At 36.4% G+C, this 24,121-nt stretch overlaps 1 protein-coding gene across 5 annotated transcripts in view; it reads right to left on the bottom strand.

Annotated features, from left to right (window-relative positions):
* Positions 1–498: 498 nt before the first annotated feature.
* ASXL3 (ASXL transcriptional regulator 3) overlaps positions 499–24,121 on the bottom strand; it is a 248,985-nt gene continuing 225,362 nt past the window's right edge. For all 5 annotated transcript variants that reach the window (XM_074277569.1, XM_074277560.1, XM_074277579.1 and 2 more), the window contains 2 exons: positions 13,893–15,840; positions 499–8,935 (listed from right to left, as the gene is read on the bottom strand). In XM_074277569.1, coding sequence (XP_074133670.1) covers positions 5,231–8,935; positions 13,893–15,840 — 5,653 coding nt within the window. In that variant the 3' untranslated portion in view covers positions 499–5,230. The remainder of the gene's footprint in view (positions 8,936–13,892; positions 15,841–24,121) is intronic.

Below are 24,121 nucleotides of genomic sequence, written 5' to 3'. Positions count from 1 at the left end.
AATTGGGTCCAAAATCAGAACAGTAATGAAGATTCTAAATTCAGATAGAAATATCTTATAGTATTTTTTTAAATTATAGTTTTTATTTACCGGATAAATGCATGGGTAATTTTACAGCACTGACAATTGCCAAACCTTTTGTATGTGTGTGTTTTCTTTAAAGAAAAAATTTCTAATTTGAATGCTAAGCATTCAGAGTAAAGGACAAGTTATTTATAAAAATCTGTTTCCAGACACATAAAAAACTGATGAGAACAGTATAGATGGCCTAATTCAAAAGTGTCTAATTTTGTTTGCATATTTTTAAATCAACCCCAAATAATAGCTGACTATTCCATCTCAATCAACCCTACAATTCAGGGTCAGCCATTTTCAAAAATATCTCAAGTGTCCAACTTTTTTCAATTCAAATTTTAATATAGCACACAATATAGTATGTACCAATAAACTACAAATAGAAATAACAAAAGAGGGAAAAAAAAACTAGGGACAAGTATATATATTTAACTTTTTTATTTTCTTCAGAATATTTTAATATTGAAGTCCAAATTGTTACTTTTAGGGAAAGGGAAACAGAGAAACATGAAAAAGACAAAACATTTCATTTAACTTATGGTATTGTGAGCAGTCACTTTTGTAGGCAATACTTTTTGTAGAAAAAAATAAAAACAAAACAAAAAACAAACAGCACCATTAAAGAATGCATGATCCCTGAATTTTAAACAAAATACTGTCTAAAAAAAGTGTTAAAATGCTTCTTGCAGGCAGTCACATTTAGTCAGGTATCAAAGCAAGCATAACACAGTATTAAATTGTAGCAGTCCCATTGAAATCAATTGCTCCCCCTTCTGAGGATTCTGCAAACCATTTATGAGTTTTGTTTTTTTTGTTTTTTTTTTGTTATTTCCTGTGGGAATAGTATTTTCTTTGGTAGAGGACTGAAGGAGGGTTTACTTTTTTGTATGCTGATATAAAATGTCTATGTATGGTGCAGGGGCATTTGCCCCTGTACTTGTCATGCATGTTATGTTTGGGTTGATTTCACATTTTGCTGTTATACTGTAGGAGTAATACTGCCTTTTAAAAAAAGGCATTAAATGGCTAATGTCAAACAGATGTAAACATTCAGAATACTGACAACGAAAAAAAACCACACGCGTGCACGCACGCACACACACATACACACACAAAAAACCCTGTACTGAAAATGTGAATCAGATTAGGTTTCTGTGAAGTAAGGAATGGTGGGGGTTGTGGAAGAATATTTTATAGCAGTACAAGAGAATTATGGCAACCAAGTAAAGCACTTTCTTTGTAACATTCATTTACAGTACAAATACAACAAAGTTATTCTACAGACTAAATTATTGTCACTATCAAATATAGTACAAAGAGAAATTGTATGTGCTATAAAAAAAAGCAGCTCCTTTAAATTAGACTAAAAAAATGTTTTCTGTTGGTTTGACAGTGACAACACATAAGGGCTGAAGACAGGATTTCAAATTCAGGAAACATTTTAGCTATATAGGCCAATGGCAGACAGTCAAGTATTGTCTCTAGGACTGTCCACATCATTCTCTGAAAACATATGGGTGACAACTGGACAACTTTGTTACTGTCACTACATATGTTGTGCAGTTTCAACAGGGCAGTTCACACCTGGGAGAAGAAATAGTCACAGGCCTGAATCTTACGGAGATGGAGCTTCTGAGTTTGGCCAATTTCCAAGTGTTTATATTGGGACTTTACCAAACTTCATAGGAACTGTTAAACCAGAGGCTACAAGAATTTTGAAATTTTGCATGTTTGTAAAAGGAATGAGGCTACAGCATAAGAGTACTTTTACCCCTGGTGGTATTGGAAAGCACCATATGCACTAGTTTATTCTGCTTTTATGTTAAACTGAGCAAGGAACTCTAGGCCCAGAAATCACCTAGATGTTTTACAGCTCATCCCTACAACAAGGCTATCACAGGAAGTCTATTAAATAAAGAGGTCCAACCTCAGAAGTCTATTGTCTTCAAGTTAACCTACATTTTCCATGGACTACATCTCAGCAAGTAAACAATATATAAACAGGGTGCTCAATTCGCCAAACCTTCTATATTTCTCACTCTGGGGAAGAAAAGAATCTTCATATTGGAAATTTATTTTGCAGTAGGACACACTTCTTAGTATGCTCCTTGGTACCTTACTGTCATTACACACTTCAGGTATATGCATATCATGAAGGAGGTGAGGGAGGGGAAGTGACTTTTTTTCCTTCCCCTGCTCCAAAAGTGCTACTTAGGAATTCTTTTTTAAGAAGAAAGGAAAACAAAACAAACAAACAAAAGGCAAGTGTGCAAATATTTTTCTTCCTGATGGAGACATATTAGGGTGTAGTAGTCCACAGGTATGATAGGGCACATACCAAAGCCTGTGTTTTAACATAAACCAAGAAGGAAATAGGCCAATTACCCCATCTGTACTCAAAGGTGGCAGCTGGTACAAATCAGCAGAGAAACCCTATTGGTCTGAATTGCATAATTTGGCTTTTCTACATGCACTTAATAGATACCTGCAGAATATCTGACCCCTCATGTTGCTTATTACTCTTTTAATCTCACTATTTTTTAGTGTGTGAACATAGCTGCTCAGTGACACTAAACTGCATAAGCACTAGGCTAGGAAACTAAATTGGAGCAAAACCAGAATGGGCAAGAACAGGCAAAAAACCGGCAAAAAAAAAAAAAAAAAAAAAAAAAAGTTTTGAACTTGATTGCGCTCCAAGTTACACTACTGAATGACTAAATACATGACCATTGATAAATTCTTAAAACCTAGTCAATGAAAAATTAAAGATACAGAAGGACACTTTTCTTTATCCCCCAAAAGCCGCTTGCAAGCAATATATAAAAATGACTGGGCTGATAAGAAGAATGAATTTAGTATCACATCAGTTGCATTCACATCTCACATACAAAGTGCAAATGTTCTGTTGATTGGAAATTCTCTCCACATTGCCTATTAGGCACTGCTACAATATTTTTTCAATCTGCTGGTGTAAACAGAGACTCATACCCACATATAGCTAAAGAGTTTGGAATCAGGAACTACAAAATGCGCACACCTGTTTCTTAGGAAGTGTTCACACTAAACTATTCTAGTACTTTGTTGTCATTCTGCTCAACTGAGGAATTCTTTGCTCTGACCCTTGTGAAAGTTAAATACAATATGATGTGATACAAAACAAAAGATACCACTAAACTGAAGCTTGGCACACAAGAGGAGCTCAAGGATCTTCTGAAGTCTATCCTGATTCCTTTGGAATGGATTAAGTGCACTCCTAACTTCTTCAAAGATCAGGTTTATGGGAAAGTTAGTAGCAAAATATCAAAAAGGTGAATTGCTTCACAAAAGGAGGCATTTTAGAGAAGAAAGCATCTTTTGAGGTTAGCAATTTTCATCAATCAAACCTGACTTGCATCACATTAACAAAAGGAATTTGGCAATATCATAGTAATAAATAGGAGGGGAAAACATTTAGAATCTTAAATTGCTTGTTTTAGTCCACTCTTAAGACAAACTCTAAGAGAAGCATTTACGTTATTAAGATAACCCCATATGTAAACACCCAGGTGATACTACCTAGATATAAATTACCATTTCTCCTATGTTTTTGTGTTTATTTTAGTGGCCACAGCCACGTTAGTGGATGAGTTCGCTGCACTCCAAATTTTGGCTAGCAATTTGGAGCAAAAAGGGTACATTTTTTCTTCCTACAATCTGCATGTGCTTTTATACGTGCATTTGTGACTAAAGCCCCCAAATTACAACTGTTTTCAGATGTGATAATAGTGAAAGCTTTTGAAATGTAGCTACTGAGTCCTCAACATGCATACTGTACATTAAATACTGATGGTCATTTGTCAAAGATACAGTATCCCTTTTTCAGAAAAGCACTCCCACTTCCCCAACACTAACAATGTCTGGAATTAAATTAAGAAAAAAAATTTTAAGCATGCATTATCTAGAAGTAATTTTTAAAATAAAGATTACAAATTCAGTCAAATATATTTATACAGAGAGTAAAACATGAAATATTTTTAAAGTGTTATACTAAATTAGCCCTATATTCTGACATTCACTTTCATCATCAATGTCACCTTAAAAGGTAATGTCTGACTTTAAGAGAAGCCAGAATCCAGAAGTGTCATTGATGAAGGGCCCTCGTCACCTTTCCTACCAAATTTTAATGGCTAATGATTATACTGAATAAAGTGGAAAGATTTCACCAAATTTATCCATTTACCAACCAATATGTGAAATACTTTAATTGGAGAGGTTACTTTTAGTCTTGCTTCAAGTATCATGTTTGAAGCTATGACGAATAGCATATAGTACTGAGACCAAATAAGTTACCCTGAATTTAAAATAAATTTGGAGTAGACAAAGTCACATTATTGGCTCTATAAGACCCATTTGGGATTAAGGATGGGCAATGTCTTCCCCAGATGGGTAAACTTCTGCACATCTTTTAACAGGCCATCCTATTCTACTCTATTAATAGTGTTTGGAAGGGCTAAATGGGGAAATCAATAAGAGCAATTATTTTCATTAAACTCTTACCTCTATCAATCTCTCTTGTGAGGCTCACCAAGCAAATAACTCCCTAGTTATACCTTTAGGTCAGATCCCTCCCCCAGTTAATATGACTGGGCACAATACATTGTACAGGTAGATTTGGGTTAAGGAATTAGTAGGACAGCTAAGTCTTGTAATTGTTAATCTAAAATAACTATGTCTCTCCCCTGACTTCATTTTCAATTGAAAGGAATCAAATTATCTTGTCCTACTTATTTATCTCAGGGCACTGCATATCAACTACCTAGGTAAACAAACACTATACAGTGTGTGTCCACGTTGGCAGATTATTTCCAAAGCTGGGAATGATACTTCTTAAAACCCTCACTTATCATGGCAACCAAGCTTATTGAAAACAAAAAACAAATATAAAAGCCACACACAACATGCCACTAAGACATTTCTGATGTGATGCATCCTTTTTTAAGAGGGATAATAAGGCAAAGGGGATAGGGAAAGGGAGGAAAGGAATCTAAGTGTGAAGAATATAACCTCCCCTAAAATAAAATAAATTAGAATGACAGAAAGCATTGTAATATAAATTCTTTTTCTGTTGTTTGGCTCCTCCACAGGGAAATGGGATACTGCACCTTGGACTTGGCTCCTATCGGACAACCAGGCAAGCTACACAGAGTTTGGAAGGGCCTATGCAGTCATCGTGGCAGAAGGCTCCACAGCCCTTGCACACAATCATGGCTTTCAGCCTGCACGAACATTTCAATTCTAGCTCATCTGCATTACTGTTGTCAGCAAAGTTTTGAACTGGAATCTGAGCATTCTGGGTAGCGAGACCTGTAGCAGTGCTGGAAACACTTCCCAAAATTCCAATGGACTTTTCAATTGCAGAAGCTGCCCTTTTGAAGCTTGTGCTACCAAAGTGTATAGCTGGGTAATTTCCACAGAGCTGCTGTGGTGGCTGTGGTTGCTGTGGCTGCTGTGGCTGCACCTGCATTTTCTGAGCAGCTAATTGGGTAAAAGGCTTTTGTGGCTCAGAAAGTATATAGGAAGAGAAATCTGCATTTTTTAGTCCAAAGGCTTTTAACTGTTCTTTTACTTCATTCTGATCATAAGACACTTGCTTCATACTCAGTTCACAGCTGCTCAGACCTTCCTCAAAAGAAAGAGGTTCAGATTTTATATTGCTACATAGGCTGGCTGGCTGTGGCCAACTAAGTCTTTTAGTGGTTTCCATAGTAACTGGTGGTTGTTTTTGATCAGGTGGGACTTCTGCATTGGGAACAGAAGGTGGTATGGGAGGTGGTGGTGGGGGAGGGGGTGGAGGCAAGGGTGGTGGTGGTGGTGGGGGATGCACCAAGGCTTTATTCTGGAGGGCATGTGCAGTGCTGCTTATGTCATCACCTTCCTTAATGGGAATACTGGGTGATAACACACTGGCCAACCTTAATTGGTGAGTGGTCGTTGGGATTCCAACCTCTCCCAAGCCTTTTTGTTCCAGGTGTCTGTTGAAAGCAAATGAATGGCAGCCAGCTGGGGCCTTGGAAGAGGCCTGCAGTAGAGCAGCTGAAGGAATGGGGCCCCGTGCAGTCACAGGCATTTGGTAAAACTGTGGTCGGTGTGAGGTACCGGCGTCTGTGTGAAAGCTGCCATTCTTGTCAACATGGAATAAGTTCTGCTGGAAACTACAAGAGGGAAGCAGCCTCTTCTGCTGCTTCATCTCAGGACTGTGAGCGATTCTGCCCTGGGCGGCGTGTTTGCTCATCCACTCTTGCTTAAAAGGCTGGCTGTGCCCCAGTGGATTCATGTTGGAGCTGACACATGGTGCCACTTTAACATCTGTGTCCATCAGCAGCTTCCCAGGCTCACATTTCACTTGAGCATGTTCCCCCACAGTCCTGGCTACTCTCTTTTTTGGGTGGTTTTCTCGCTTTCTAATTTGCAGTGGCACTAGAGTCCCTGCCAAGTAGCCTTTACCATCTGGATTTGGAGAGCTAGCAGGAGTCTCAACAATATTCCTTTCAGATGCTGCTTTGCCCACAGGAGTCTGCAGAGGCAAGGGAAGGCGATGAATTTCCAGCTTGGCTCCTAATCGGGGCTGTGGCAAGGCTTTTTCTAAAGGCAGGTTGCCTTGTAATAACTGTGTCACTAGGGGATTGTTGGCCTCTACGGATGACAGGCGACAGCTTGAGCTTCCTCCACCTGGGACTCTCTTCATCGATTCTGTGGACAATGACAGCGTCTCTTCCACAGAACTGGAGACAGATGCCTTAGTGTTTGGGGTTTGCTGTATACTTGGGGTAGCTACATCAGCCTGAGGAGGCATTTCTGGTATCGGGAACTCTTCTGTGTCCATTCTAAAGCACTTGTCAATTTCAGGGGCTTCTGATTTCACTGGAAGAGCAATTTTTGCCATAAGATTCCTAGAGTGTAACTCTGAGACATGAGTGTAGTTGGAATGTTCTGTTTTGATCGTCTTGGGGCAATTCTGCTCTAGGTACTCCTTATGTTTATTTATAGCTGTAGAATGGCTAGCTGTAGGAGGTTCTGTACTCATGACATCTTCACTGTTCCAGCAAATGAGATTACCCGTATTATACTGATTGCTACAAGTAGTGTCTGCTTCACTTTTGAAAGAAGTTGGGCCTTGTAATTGTTCAGGAAATCCATGACTGGGTGTAGTGACCTCGCCTACTTTATCAGGAGAACCAAGGGGCAATTCTCGGAGATGGGCACAAGTGGAACTCAATGGTTTGCCATCTTGCTTTGCTGTAGGAGTAGCAAGGAAGCCCAAACCATGTTCCATGTTTTCACCTGTCACTGGTTCAGACCTGTTGATAACAGACACTTGAGGACATGCCACATTTTGTAAGGCTGCCTCTGTCCTTGACGGCCTGCTCTGAATTTCCAGGCCAGTTTCTGCACTTTCAATAGAAACAGTAAGAGCCAAGGTGGCACTGTGATCGACAATAACTTTACAGGGAATCGATCTGTTCACTGCTGGTGGTGTATAGCCCCCAGATGGGTGCTGAGGTTTTCCAGAGTGCTCTGGCCTACTTCGGACAGCTGTACTTTTTTCCAAGCTTTCAGGACCCACCTTGGTAGGGCTGTCATAGGAACTTATTGTTAACATGTTTCCAGTAAACATAGCAATAGGTGGGCATTTAGCTGAGGAGTCTGTGATCGCAACCCGATCACTGCAGCTCAGAGCTGCTCTCACAGTGGTGCTTATAGACATGCTGGTCTGCTCATCGCATCCAGGCATGGCTATCTTATCAGAAGGAAATCTGCCACTGGCTCCCACTGGGGGAACCAGGACAGAGCTGGGAGGAACATGATTTGGCAAATTATTTCCAATGGAGGGAGATGGCACAGTGGGATACTGACTGGAGACTAAGTTATTATTAGCACTGTTGCTTGTTATTGGCAACCTTTTATCATCAACAGAGTTTGGTAAGACTGAACCTTCTGTGGAAGGCGTAACAGGAGCATTATCAACACATTTTGGTATAATGGTTACACATGTAGTATCAGCTCCCTGGATAGTTTTTAGCATATTTAAGTTACAAGCAGAACCTGTAGCATTTGTACTGTCAACAGACATTAAAAGAGAGGATTTATCAACAGAACTTGCAAAGGGAAGTTCTTTAATTGTTCCTGACATGGCAGTGTTGCAAACAGACACAGGGACAGAATTTTTAGTAAAAAGTATGGGCATACCACTATTTTCAGAAGAGGTAGATGAAGTAACTTTCTCAGACAAATGTGACATTGGTATATTTTCATCAGAACTGTGAAGAGATATGTCAGTAGCAGTTTCTGGTAGCTTAGCAGGATTAAGTGACTGCTGCAATAAAGTGGTAGTTTCCCGGAGGGGAGCAGACTTGTTGCTAGGAGACCTGCAGTTTGGATTAACTATAATGACACCAGTTGAACCTTCCATCTTTGCATCAGGAGTAGCTGAAACTTCCAGAATAGGAGGCCCATCCTTTGAGCTAAGCTGTGGCAATCTGGCTTCTTTATTAGTCTGGAGTAAGTGTGCTCTCGCTTGATGCTTTGCAAAGAGCTTGGCTTTTGTTTGTTCTTTGATGTGGGCCAGGGTCCGGGTTTTCCCACTTTCACTTGGACTCCCCATAGCTCCTGAGACTATGCTTGCAGCAGCAGCGACTGCAGCTGCAGCAGCAGCCTCTCTCTGAGCCCGAGCTTGTTGGGCTCTTGCCTTGATATCTGCGAGGGTCCTTGCACCTGTGTTCCTCCCGCCACTAATTGAAGTGCTAGGTGATGATCTAGACTCTGGCTTGGAGACTGGCTGGCTCTTGATAATAAAAGGAGGCCCAATTTTTGATAGCTGAATCTGAAGAAAAAAAGAAAAGGGAACAGGGAATAGAAATATTATTTTTCCACCACAAAAAATATACTTACTTGGCTATTACATAGTAAAGAACATGCTGCACTCTCATCATATTTTTCTTTTTAGGAAGAATAAAATATAATTAAATCCTTATGATGGTCAGGGCTTTAGGGGATAAAGACAGGCTGATTCAGCTCAGCACAAATATGTCATCTGCCACCATTCATCAAGCATTCTTTATCTGCTTTTAATCTTCTTAAAAAACAAAGAACTGTACTCACTTAAAAAAAAAAAAAAGAAGCAAGTCTTAACTGTACAATGGAGAAAGTATGGTGCCTTACCTCACAAGGCTTCTGTGAGGATTAAAAAAGGAAAGTACATATGGGTATTATCATGATATTTCAAAGTATAGAAACAAGACAGTGTCATTTTTGGAGTTAGGAAGACCTAAGTGTAAAATTAGCCAAAGGCGAATTACGAACCATGAAGTAGTTCCTACTTCACAGGGTGGTCATGAGGCTCACTTGAGAAAACAGAGGAAAGACCTTAGGGGACTATATGTCTCTTAGTATTATTATTAACATTATACATTATTATTATATACATTATTATACATCTCTTTAATTATAGTGGGTAGAGGGCCAAGTTATAGAGTCAGGAAGGCCTGGGTTCAAATCCCTCCTCAGACATATAACTTGCTATTTAATGTTAGATCTAATGTAGGTTAAATCTACTCAGTGCCCCAGAGAATTATCGAAGACTATAAAAAAATAGAACATTTGCTGATTTTTATCAAAAGTCAGATTTCTTCACTGAGCATTCCCTATACTACTGAAAATCACAGACCTGAAGGGAAAAAAAAGGTACAAACTGAAATTACAGGTATCTTGCTTTAGATCTAATAAACAATTTTTGTCATCTAACTTTCTGAGCAAGGCACCCTCTAGCTGAGAAAAAAAAGTCCATACACTGTTGTTTCATCTTCTTTGTATTATTCTAAAACTCAAAACCATCTTAATTTCATTCTTTGACCAATATTTGACATGAGTTAAATCTAGCATATATATATATATATATATATATATATATATATATATATGTAATATTTTTCCAAAGAAACTCATCATATTCTAGTTGACTACAATAACTACAAAAACACTGATATTTTCTTTTAGATAGGTAGTTTTTATATTCAAAAGGGTAAACAAAAGAATGAAAGGATTACAGTTTTAGAGCTGGAAGGGATCTTAGAGACCATTAAGTTCAAAGACCAAATTATACAGATGAGAAAACTGAGATTCAATGATGGAAGAGTTGAAATTGTTAACACTGGTCCTCTGACTCTAAATCCAGTGTGCTCTTTCCATTATACCAATAACAGCCGTATGAATTTATGGAACAGCAGTTGGGAGAATGCCTGATGTTTCTCCAACATAATGGGAGCATGGCTATCAAATGTCATTAAGGGCAAGCAGGAAAGCTATTATTTAGAAAAACATCCTCTACTAGTTCTTTTTTTTTCTTGTTACAATTAAAATCTACACACACACACACACACACACCCCTATCACACATCAAGCCACTTCACTCCCTTATTCAAAATGTACCCAATTAATATCCAGCACTTCTGTGACTAGATATATCAGGATAATACATCACAGACCCTTTAAAATTCTTCCTCCTTTAGTTTATTAACTAGAAAAAAATGGAAAATAAAACTCAATACACATTAAAAAAATGGATATCAAATCTTCAATAATTGCTCCTGTGTCCTCTCCTAATTTCATGATTATTCTCAAAACATCTAAGTAGAGCACCCAGGCCTGCCATTTCTCTCATTCCTCTCAAGTATTGCTCTAGACTTCCTCTAACATGTCCTAGCACTAGGTGCCTTTGTCTCTCCCTCCCTCCCCTTTTCACAGCTGCCTTTTATATGCTGTCTTTCCTATAAGAATGTAAGCTTTTTATGGGAAAAAACTGCCTGTTTTCTGTTTATATTTAGCCTTCTTAGCGCTCAGCCCAGGATCAGAACACAGTGCTTAAAGACTGGTGTAAAAAAGAGGAGGGGGGAAGGGGAGGAAAGGAAGTTCAACATGTGTTATTTTTGTGGCAGCTAGACAGCACGGTGGACAGAGCAATGGGCCCTGAAGTCAGGAGGAAACTAAGTTCAAATCTGGCTTCAGACACTTAATACTTCCTAAGTCTGTGACCCTGGGCAAGTCACTTAATCCCAATTGCCTCAGAAAAACAAACAAAACCATGTTGTTTTTCCTATAGGTCTAAAATATGTGGACCTACTGCAATACTTTAGAGTATATCATCACAAAGGAAGAAAAAAAAACAAAACTAAAATGAAACAATCTTATTTTTGTTGGTTTTTTAATGTTAACTATGTTTATGTAAATAAACTTTATGGTAAGGCTTACTTCTACATGTATCTTTGACATTTTTATGTTCAATTTCAGAAATCAAAAGTGTAAGGCTTTACATATTTTTCATGTCACTAGAATAGATGAGAGTTGTCTTACTAAACAGCAAGACCAACTAGCTGGGACCTATAAAGTCAACCAGAAATTCATTTCATGTGTCTTTTATCATGTTAGCATGAAAAAGTGTTCATCCCATGCTTTATATATTTGGTCAGATTCCATCACATTGCAAAGACTATTACAGAATTAATATATATATATATATATATATATATATATTTTTTTTTTTTTGCAACAAAGAAACAACTGAAGTGTCCAAAAATCAAAACATGCAAACAAGTTCTATTCCTGACCTGACCAATCCCCAATTGACTTTGGGGAAAGCATCTGTTCACTCACTCACTCACTCATTATTCATTGAAATTTGTTTGTTTAGTAAATTCCACAGATGACTTTAGGATGAAAAGCACTGAATAAAAGCAAAATATAGCATATGTAATTTTGATTAAGTTAAAAACTTTTTTCCCTAAAATTCACATTTTATATTAATGTTATGTTCACAGAAACACAGAAATAAAAAGGATCTTAAGAAGTCACCAAATCTAAACTTTATTCAACATAAGAATCCTCTTGATAACATCTCTGCCAAATGGTACATTACTCTGGCAGAATTACTATATGTAGTAGAAATTTAATATTGACTGAGTAAATAATCATCCAAAGTCTCTGGTTTATGCACTTCCAAAGATGGGAGTTCACTAATCAACTAGACAGTTTAGCTCCAACTTGATATTCAAATTAGAATCTACTTTCTGGGCCTATCTATCTATTTATCCCAATATCTAAGGAAATACTGGATGAACTAGTTCTCCAACATCTATTTCACATAAATGAAGTCTTTTATCAATTCCTTCTCTCAATGATTTCTAAAGACATGATTTTAAATCCCCTCATTATTCAGATAGACTTCTAGATGCTCAGGCCATTCAGGTAATGCCTCTCTCAATTTGCTTATGGCAAGAATCATTTTATTTAAAACTTTACTATTTGAGTGCTGAAACTTACCTAAAAATATGATGCCATAAATTTCATTTATGTCAGAAAAAGGAACACCAAGGGATCGTACTTTCTTTTTAAACATATCTATAATAACTCGTTAATTAGAGGTTCAAAGTTCTTTGCAACATAATCCATGTATTAAAAGCTGAGTTAATATTAGCACTACTACTGCTAGCATCTATACAATGCTTATATGGTTTGCAAAGCTCCTCACAAATATTATCTTATTTTTTGCCTCAGAATTAGGTGCTATTATTTCCCTCATTTTGCAGATGAAAAAAAAAGTGCCCAAAGTCACACAACTATTAAAAGTGACTGTGGCCAGATTTGAATTTAGGACTTCTGGACTCAAGATACTCTGTTTTATCTAACTAATGAAAAAAAAAGCAGGACCCTGAAGATTTTGGCCCAAATCATAGAAGTAGGCAATTGTGAATCTGCAATAATAAAACTTAAGTCTTATGCCTCTGTGAATGCAATCTAACAGTCATCAACATTTAATGAGATGGAAAAAATCATTAAACAAAGACTTCTGGGCAATATGGAATCACTCACTAAGTTTTTAGAGAAAAAGGAACAAAAAATAAAAGGAAAATAATTTTTGTTTGTGAAATGCAGTTAATGGCCACTATCTACTTACTATGATGGTTAATTAATAATTAAGGAAACAATTTGAACTATATGATTTATTAACACAATAGGCATAATTAATGGGTCAATAAACTTTCCAGTCAGTTCAAACTTGAATACAAAGTAGGATAGATTTTTATATATTAAAAGCAATCAAATAAAATCAATTAATTATAAGAAAATAATTATCCAGGATACATATCAGAATATATAATTAAGTAATCTCATTAATAATTAGAAGAAACATTGGGGGCTTTACAAGTTGGTAGGTTTTGGTATCTTTCTTTTTCCCAAAATTAAGAGATTCTGATTAATTGAACCACCTGCATTTATGAAACAAAAGCTAATTTATACCATCTAATTTCCAATGGATGATTTGCAGAAAAACAAGATGGAGGAAAATAAGTGGCAGAACAAATGAGTCACTTTTCAAAAGATATGTTCTAATTGATTTACTTGAGTCTAACACCAAACTAACTCCATTTTAAAGCTGGCCTTCATTTCATCTCCTTATTACCCAGTACACACATTTGGACACACAAAGGCAGTGTGTGTGTGTGTGTGTGTGTGTGTGTGTGTGTGTGTGTGTGTGTGTGAGCGCATGTGTGCTTGCGCGCATCTCTTTCTTTCTCCCTCCTCGGCCCCCATTGGTCTTTCCTTCTCTCTATCTGGCCCCACCATGGCCCATATTACTTCCCGTTTCACTCCCCTACTGAAAACCGTCTGAGACTTGATTATATGATTATGTCAAGGCATTAGTAAGTTGCTGAATGAATAAAGAGCCTGGAATAATGCCTTACTTTTGGTCTCTTTAAATAACTCTGAATGCTTCAATACCATACCTTGAGAGGTGGTACCCTGGGCTCCTCCCGTGGGGGCTGCTCTTTTTCAACTGGGCTGGTGGCTGAAGCACTACGGCTTGTCTGATCATCTTCTATTCTTGCTCTCTTCTCTTTACAGATTCCAAAACTGTGCTGTTCTACAGTTTTCCTCTTTGAGATCTCTGGTTCCCTATTTTCATTTCTTATTCCTTCAGGTGATTTGGCAACATCTGAGGATTTAGAAGAATGTGAACTCTCCAATCGAGTCTGTGTACTCCCCTGCTTGTGTGTCTTATTTCGAGATCCTTCAGAAAACGAAGCCTTCTCTAATGAGGTATTCTGTTTGTCGTGTGACTTAGCTGGAGGAAGCTCGCCGCTCTTAGCCACAGTGCTTTCAGATGAAACAGATCCCTCAGATGTTGAGCCTGTACCTTTCTTTTCAGTTCTTTGCTGGACAATTTGACTTTTAACTTTTGTCACTTCTGGAGGAGAGAACTCTGGAACAGATGCAATACCAGACTGCTCTGTTTCTGCAGGTGATTGACAAGGCTGCTGGCTCAGGATTTTACTGTGGGTATCCTCAGTTATTGAAGTTTCAGGAGTGACAGGTGGTAGATCCAATTGGATAGTCTCAGGTGTATCCAGATGCATCTTCTGATGAGTCATAAGGCTCTCCCCTGGAGGTTGAGAGAGGGTAGAATTTTCATCTTTGAGAGGAGAGAGTGGCTCTTCAGATATAGAAGGTGACTTTCTTGGTTGATGGATGAGCCTTTCACTCATGGAAGAACTAGAAATTGGAGATGTTTCTGAGGGTACAGGTAAACTGGTGACAAGGGATGTCTCTGATGTCAGAAGTACTGAAGAAACAGAAGAGGTTTCTGATGTCAAAGGCAAATCAGACATTGGTGATGTTTCTGATGTTAAAGGCAAGTTAGACACTGGAGAAGCTTCTGATGTCAGAGGTAAATTGGACATGAGGGATGTTTCTGATGTTCCAGGAGAAGTAGACATTGGAGATATTTCTGACATCAAAGATGCATGAAGGTTTTCATCAGCAGGCTTTCTATTACTATCTATGTCAATGTTTTCAGTGCTAGACACCTCAGAACAAAAGGTTATTTCAAGAGATGCAGGTGTACAGGGCTCTTCTGAAGTTGACTGTGTTTCCCCACTTGGGGATGTCACACTAGCAGATGCTCCCTCTGGGCTCTCTGAAGAGAAAGATGTTTCAGAGACACAAGCATTTTCAGAAAGCTGTTCATCAGGATCACTCTGTAGCTCCATATCCACAGCAATGCTTTCAGCTGGAAACAGTTCTTCCGTACCATGAGGAATATTCTGTGTTTCTGGGATATTGGACTCTTTTATGGATTCTGGCTCCTTATCTGCTGTATCACTGACAGAATTCAGAGAGGAAGCAGAAGGGGTTAGGGATTCACAGTCGGTTATCTGATCAATAACAACAGCCATTTCTTCCTGAGGGGATTCCAATTTCTCTTCCACCTTAATTTCAACATGAGACAGTGTATCTAAGACATCATTCATCATGACACAGCCTTCTACATTATCCTGAACAGGCACTATTGTTGACTCTTCACTTTGATTTGGGGAGCTACCAGATTCCTTGGAAAATTCTGGTTCCGTCTTAAGATTTTCATCCTGGCATTCACAGAAAGTGGTTTCTACCTCTTCTGCAACTTCTTCTTGAATTACAGATTCTTCAGGGATCAAGATATCTTCCGATTCAGATTCTGTCATGACGTTCTTAATTGGGACCTGTTCCATGGAAGCACAGAAATCAGTTTCTGGAGAAGGTGGAATTTTTGTGCTTTTTGGCAGCTGTTCTTCAAAGGATGATGGTGTAGATGGACCTGGCAAACATGAAGACCCACACAAAGGAGTATTTTCATCACCATCACTGTTTTCAACTGAAGTGAGCTTCATTGATTCTTCTCTTGACATACCCAGCCTAAGTAGAAATTATAGACATTAAGTTAATATTCAATTATAGAGAATTAATGTTATCATTTGACTTTTTTTTTTTAACAGATGCCCTATTTCACAAATTTGAATCTCCATATGTTTTAAGTAAATATTTAAATTTTGGGGGCCTAGATTATAGTAAATTCAATTTTTTCCACTCGTTTTAAAACTATGACAAAAATTGAAGCACATTTCTGATTTAAAAATATAGATACCCCAACATTGTAAGCTTTTTGAATGCATGGATTCTAACTTATTCATTATTGTATCCTTCCCTGGTTCTTTTAATGAGTAGATACACCCCAAATTAGTCAATCTCTCACTCTCTTTCCTCTCTCACTTTTCTCTCTATCCTGACCTATGAATTCACTTGTAGAAGGAACTTCTGATGAAGTTCTCTCTATCAATTCATATCCACATCTGCTAGGTAACTTTTCTTCAGGAGTTGCCTGGGACACTGAGGACTATAAGTGTCTAGCACCCAGGGTCACACAGCTAGGATATGACAGAGGCAAGTTTTAAATCCAAGATTTTCTCATTCCTAATATATATTAACTCTGCCAGGAAGTGAACACAATACTTCTAATAAGCATTTGTTAATAAAATAAAAACTAGTGATGTCCTTTTTAATAAATCATTTATTAGATAAGATTTTTGTATTCTTTCACTGTGAAAGTCAAGGTAGGTATCATTATACTTGGGTGGCAAAATTCTGATGAATAATTTTGGTACTTTATACTACTGGACTAATATTTCTATAATCACCTGTCTCAGTGGGCCAGAAAAAAATAAATACATGTGAGAAAGGGTATAAGTAACAGAAAAATCACAAGTCATCAAAAAGAAAGAGAAGAAGGCAACAGAAATATAATCTATTATTCTGGTTATATTCTAAGACATAAAGTGAATCTGAAAGCAGAGAATTCTATACTATGCCAGTAGAAGGTAAGATTCAAAACCTGATCCTTTATTATAATTTAAAAGAAAAAATATTGAGCTGAGAAAGTGTGAAGACAAACTGACTAAACAAGTTCCTTAGTGTTTGTTTGTTTGTTTTTTTAAATATAACCTACTAGGTTCTGACTTCAGTCTGTTATGTTTATTATGACAAAAGTCTGGTATAATAAACAGCAGTCTTGCTTAGAACAGGAATTGCCTTTTAAATATCTCCATGACTGAAAATAATTCTTTCAAGGATTACAAATTATACCCAAATCACCAAGTTACTTTTTAGATGAATATATGGCATAATTCTAGTGGTACTAGATGCCAGAGAAATATTTTCTGCTAACTGAAATTAAATTACTTTGTAATGAATAAGGAGAAGCAAAAAAAGAAAAAAAAAATAGAGCAGAGGACACCCCTAAGAAAGGGCACAGGGAGGATTCAATCTACTTATAATAACATCCAGGAAAGAAAGAAAAAAAACAAAACTGGATGACTATGCACTTCCATCTTTTACCTAAAAAGTATTCAGGAAATCAAATAGACTGGATCTCTGATCATTTATCTATCCACTTAAATTATGAAGGCTGGAATTAATCAAAGGCAAAGTCTGAGAGAATATATATTTTTTAAAATTAAAGCTTTTTATTTTTCAAAACATATACAAGGACAATTCTTTAACATTAGCCCTTGCAAAACCTTGTGTTCCAATTTTCTCTCCTTTCCCCCACACTCTGCCCTAGATGGCAAGTAGTCCTGTTGTTGCCATGTATAATGATCTCCTGGTTCTCATTTCACTTAGCATCAATTCATGTAAGTCTCTCCAGGCCTCTCTGAAATCATCCTACTGATCTTTCTTACAAAATAATAATATTCCATAACATTCATATACCATAATTTATTCAGCCATTCTCCAATTGATGAGCGTCCATTCAATTTCCAGTTTCTTGCCATTACAAAGAAGGCAGCCACAAACATTTTTGCACATGTGGGTCCCTTTCCCTTCTTTAAGACCTCTTTGAGATATAAGCCCAGTAGAAACACTGTTAGGTTAAAAGGTATGCACAGTTTGATAACATTTTGAGCATAGTTCCAAACTGCTCTCCAGAACGGTTGGATCTGTTCACAGTTCCACCAATAATGTATCATTGTCCCAATTTTCCCACATCCCCTCCAACATTTGTCATTATTTTCCTGTCATCTTAGCCAATCTGATATGTGTGTAGTGTATCTCAAGACGTGTCTTAATTTTCATTTGTCTGATCAATAGTGATTTAGGGCACCTTTTCATATGACTAAAAATAGTTTCAATTTCTTCATCTGAAAATTGTCTGTTCATATCCTAAGAGAAGATCTTAAAAATCAGTTTTTGCTTCATCTCTACCCAAATATGGATTTAAATACATTTACAAATTGACTTGTATTCTTCTTAGCAGGTAAAAAATAAATTACTAGAGGACAAATTTAGAAAAGAATAATTCTATGGAAAGAAACTCCAGGAACAATTTTCATCAACATCACTGTTTCTTAGAACTAAGAAAGGAGGTTTAGGTGAAAAGGATTTAGGGAACTATATAAACACTAAGTCTACAATGATATAGGAATGCCAGAAAAATGCAGTCTTAGGTGGCTCAGTGGATAGAGAGCCAGCCCTGAAGTCAGGAGGACCTGAATGCAAATTTGGACTCAGACACTTAAACACTTCCTAGCTGCGTGATCCTGGGAAAGTCACTTAACCCCAACCTCAGCAAAAAACAAACAAAAAAAACAACAAGTCTTAGATCAAAGGAAGTACATAAAGGTCGTGTATGCAACAGTCCTACTATATTCTATATTGGTTAGACCACATCTAAAGTATTCTATTAAGTTCAGGTACTACAAAGGTACTATACATTGTCAAACTAGAAGGAGACTAGACTGGTGATATTTGAAATCATTAAACTATGACTACTCCCAGAGGAAAAAATAATAGCATTTGAGATGCCCAAAAGGTCACAGAAGACCAACCTAAAGAAAAAAAAAAAAAAAAAAAAGGCAATAAAATCCAAGACTTTAAGTTGCTGCATACCAATTATGTCTAGCAAGTGAAGTGAAATGCAAGTGATAAAACAAAAAAATACAGAATACTAGAAAATACAGGAAAAAAAATACTAGAACACAACTCTGAAAGTATAGAGTACAAAGGAAGAGGGCAGGGTTAGAAAAGGGAAGGAAAGGGAAAGGGGAGGGCAGGGTTAGAAAAGGGAAGGAAAGGGAAAGGGGAGGGCAGGGTTAGAAAAGGGACAGGTGTCAACAGCACTAACTATTAAGACACTCTGAAACCAGGAGGGACATGTTTGAGAATCTCTATCTGAAGACTAATGGTACAATAGAAGCAAGAGTGTCACTGAGAAACCACAAATCATCCAAAGAAAAAAGACACAGATAAGAAGTTTAGAAGGAAGAAGAGGGAGATTCCAATCATAAAAGCATTTGCCAAGGATCTCCCTCTTCCCACCTCCAACTCTGTATAAATGACCTAGGTGCTAAGACAATGAAAACATTTTTTAAAGACTACATTGAAGAAGAAAAAAAATTAAGAAAGAAAAGATAGAATTACCCTTACAGATGAATGAGACAATGATAATGAACCAAGGAAAGCTTTCTCTGCTTAACTTTTGGAGAGCAATTTTTTATCTTTCTTTGTATCACCTTGCTTAGCACAAAGCTTGGAACACAAAAGGTATTTAACAAAAGCTTGTTGACTAATTGCCTAATTACTTAATTATTCTTTTCTCTGTTAAAGAAGATAATCTTTGGATTATAAACATATTTGTTAAGTGTCTATTAAATGCCAGAGAGTGCACTAAGTATTAAAGATACAAAGAAAGGCAACAAAACAAAACCAAAAAAAAATCTAGTTCTGGATTTCAAGAAACTTATAATGGGGAAGATGACAAGAAAACAATTATGTACAAATAAGACACAAACAGGATAACTTGGATTTAATCAAAAAAAGAAAGGGGATCATAAAAATTTTTTGTTGGTAATGAGATTTCAACTGAGACTTTGGAAGCCAAATAGGGCAGAATATGGAGGTTATGAGGAAAAGAATGTGGGCTGAGGAACAGACTGTGAAAATACTGGAAAACTAGAAGATAAAGTATCTTGTTAGAAGAACACAATGGGGTGTCTTGTTCTAAATAAAAATGGAATGTCTTACTCAAGGAAGAGCAAGGAGTCCAGTGTCAATGAAACAAAGAATACCTGGAAGTAAATAAAATGTAAGAAAACTGGAAAGGTAGAAAACAACAAAATGATGGTCTTTGAATGCCAAACAGAGAATTTTATATTTGATTCTAAAGGTGATGAGGAACCACTGGAGTTTACTGAATTGGGGATAAAGTGCAACATGCTTTAGGAAGATCAATTTGGCAGCTGAGTGGAAGATGGACTATATGTAATAAGAAAAGACTAAAGGCAGTGAAAAGTAGCAGGTTATTGCAATTGGAACAGGAAGGAGACCAGATCAGAGGGAAATTTGTAGATAAAAAGAAAGAAAAAAAAATAAAGGCAGGAAGAGATCAGGTTATAATGAGGCTTTAAAAGAGAGGATTTTATATTTGATAGGGTGATGATTTGGTCAGATTTGTGCTTTAGGAAGATAAGTGGAAAGAGATTTGAGTGAGGAAAGCTTGAGACAGAAAGACCAACCAATAGGTTATTGCATTTGTACAAGTGTAAGATGATGAAAACCTGCACCAGGATAATAAAGGGGCAACAACAATTGTCCTGATTAAAGGAAAAGTAAGAAAGAAAATATAGTCCACAAACTACATTCTAATGAATTTAGCTTAATTTCCATAAAAAGTTGAAAATGTGTTCTTAAAAATAACTCATTTTTCAATATAATTACTAAGCTAAAAGAACAGGGGAATGCCATAGGAATATTTTCTCTAGACTTTAGCTAAGCATTTGACAAAGACTTTTAAACTGCACGTGGGCAAGGTAGAAGACAATTCCATAAATAAGGGCAGTACTTTTCCTTTTTATTTCCATTACAAATATATAGTATTATAATAATGATATCAATAATGGACTTTTATGGCATAACTTAGGGACCTAAAGATGATCTATGACAAGAATTATGGTAAAAAAAAAAAAAATTTCAAGTGGCAAATTTGGAATAGTCTGCCTTGGGAAGATAATGGTTTCTCATTCAATGGAAGTATTTGGGCAAAGGTACATTATTTTTTGGATGTATGTTTTTAATTAAAGCTTTTTATTTACAAAACATATGCATGGCTAATTTTTCAATATTGACCCTTGCAAAAGCCTTCTGTTCCAAATTTCTCCCTCATTTTCCCTCCCCCTCCCCCCCTCCCCTAGATGGCAGGTAATTCAATACATGTTAAATATGCTAAAATATATGTTAAATTTTTGGGGGTGTATTTAAAAAAAATTCTTGTTCAGGTATGTGCTAGACTATTTAAATAGCTTCTGAGGTCTCTTCCAACTCTGAGATTCTCTAATTCTATATCGCAAAGTAAATTCAGCATTGGTTGGATGGTCAGACTCTATTTGTGATACACTATCAACATAGACGTTGGTCTTTAGTGGAATGCCTCAAAACTTTATACCTGATCATGTGCTATTTAATAATTTTACTCATTTGACAAAAGCCTTAGATAACAATCCCTACCAAAACTTTTAGAAAAACGACACAAAGCTAGGAAGGATGCTGACATACTCTATGAAAGAATTGAGATTTAAAAAGTTCTCAATAGGTTAGAACAGTGGGGCAGATCTAAAGACATGATATATATATTCTATCCAAGTCTCTCACTTATGTTTAAAAAAAAAATTAACTTTATAAGTACAAGACTACAGTTAACTAGATAAAGATGACACATTAATGTGTAAGCACACTTCAAGAGTATATGATGGCTTAAAATAAACGTAGGAACCAGAACTGTTAGGAAGGTAATAACATCACTATACTTGTTCACTTCAAGGCACAAAAAGAGTACTGAGTTCACTTCTGAGTTCTAATTTTTAGGAAGAAAAATGAAATTCTATGATGAGAAGGACTATGAGAGAAATTGGTCATAATGAAAGAGATTTTAAAAATCAAGCCATAGAACAATCATATGAAAGAATTAGAGATGTTTAGCCTAGAGGAAAGAAAACTTCAGGAATATATTTCAGACTGTATTCATGTGGTTTTATAAGTCAAACCTGGAAGCCAAGGACAGAAATTGTAGAAGGTTTCAGACTTGTTATAAGTAAAGATTTTCTAACAAAGCTCAAACAGTGAAATGAGCTGACTGAAAAAGCAATACAGTTGGGTCCCTGTGTTACTTGAAGCCTTCAAACAAAGGTTATATGACCACTGGTCAGGTCTGTTAGTAAAGGGAATTGTTGTTTAAATAAAAGTTGAACAAGGTGGGTTTTGAGGTTTCTTCCTGTTCTGAAACTGTGATTTTTGCCTCTGTAATTCATTTTCATAGAAAGAATGTCTAAGGGGAATTGAGGGCGTATAAATATCCTAGAGAAGAAAAAACAATCATCAAAAGACACGATATGCAGAGAAATACCAACTGTTTTTGTAGATTTATAATGCACAACTAGAACCAAAAGGTAATATTTTTTCAGAGAAACAAGTTTTATTTCAATTTAAAAGAAATTTTTAACAACTACATTTGCAAAACTGTCATAGGTTTGCATGCTTGGTAGAGAATTTTCTTTTACAAAAAGTATTCAAATTATTAGGGATGTCAAAGAGAGAATACCTGTGTTAGATGAGAAGTTGAACTATATTACACCTGGGTACATTACAACTCCAAGCTCTTCCTAAAGCTAATAAGTTATTTGGGCAGGATATATAGCCTGGCATGTTATGATCATCACATATCAATTTAGGTTGTCAATGATATTAATGGTTAAGCTGCTAAGGGCTGTAGTAAATGTTACAGTGTTACACACAGATTTACAATATACATTTTCATGTAGAAATATGACAGAAAAGGAAGGAAAGGGAAGTCAAATTGATAATATCTGTGGAAAAACATTTCAAGCTTACACAGAGAGATTTGTTGGATAGAAGGCAGACAAGCAGACACAAGGAAGGTGAGAGGGAAGAAGGAAGAACTTATTAAGCACCTAGTATGTGCCAGAAACTATGCTAAGAATTTTATACATATAATCTCATTTAGTTCTTAACACTTATATCCAACTTATTCCCCTCATTCTTTACACATGGGTAAACTGAAATAGAGATCAGTAAAGAAATTTGGCAGTCATATGACTATTAGTTTCTGATGCTATTTTTGAACTCAAGTTGTCCTGACTCCAGTCCTACTGTCCTATTCATTGCACTTCCTAGCTGCTTCAGAATTCTAAATTCATTCAACAATTCTAAGATCACAGACCTAAGTGTCTTACTTTCAGGTTGTTAGTATGACAACAAAAAATTGGCCTGCTAATAGGTTAAAAAAGCCCATGAGGGATCATTTTTTTTTTTTTTAAGTTAAAAGCCAAACTAAAGGCAGAAAAATGAATATGGTCAATTTTTAATGAATGTTAGTCTGTCTGCCAAAATAATCAAGAAAACCAAAGCTCAAGAGAATAAGAAAACATACATTTCAAATCTACTTGATGGCAAAATATAAACATTACACACACACACACACACACATCATATGTGTACATACATTCATGCCAGGAAGGGAAGATATAGAGAGAAGAGAATTCAAAGCCTATGGCTAAACAAAAGCCTTAGTGTTATAAACAAACCTTAAGAGATTTGTCAAAAACTGCTTAAGGATACAAAATATTTGCCAAGTTAGAAATAGCCAAAGTTAGAAGATAAAAGAAGGTAGTTCTTCAGTGAAGAAGAAATATCTTCTTCCAATTTACTCTCTTTCTATGCACTTCACCAAAAAGAAAAAGGTAAAAAGTTACAAAGTTACATAATATAGAGGAACTCTAACTAAAGAACCTAAGTCCACAAACTTAAATTTGGGGGAATGACATGACTGCCAGACTCTAGACGGTAACTCTATCTAGATGCTGTTACCAGTAAGAACAGTATTAAACAAAAATTAAGCAGTGAGCCACTATGGCATTCAACATTATCTCTAGGATTTGAACCATAATTCTCAATGCTGCTTTATCAGTAGACACCTGGTATAACTTTGAATTTGGTACTTTTTCCAATCCCCCACTCCAAAAGAAAAAAGGGAAAAAAGAAAACATATATATATATATATATATATATATATATATATATATATATATATATGTGTGTGTGTGTGTGTGTGTGTGTGTGTATTTTTTTTTAA

Source organism: Sminthopsis crassicaudata, chromosome 1 (assembly GCF_048593235.1).
Source record: "Sminthopsis crassicaudata isolate SCR6 chromosome 1, ASM4859323v1, whole genome shotgun sequence".
NCBI lineage: Eukaryota > Metazoa > Chordata > Mammalia > Dasyuromorphia > Dasyuridae > Sminthopsis > Sminthopsis crassicaudata.
This window is presented reverse-complemented; position numbering and strand designations above follow the sequence as displayed.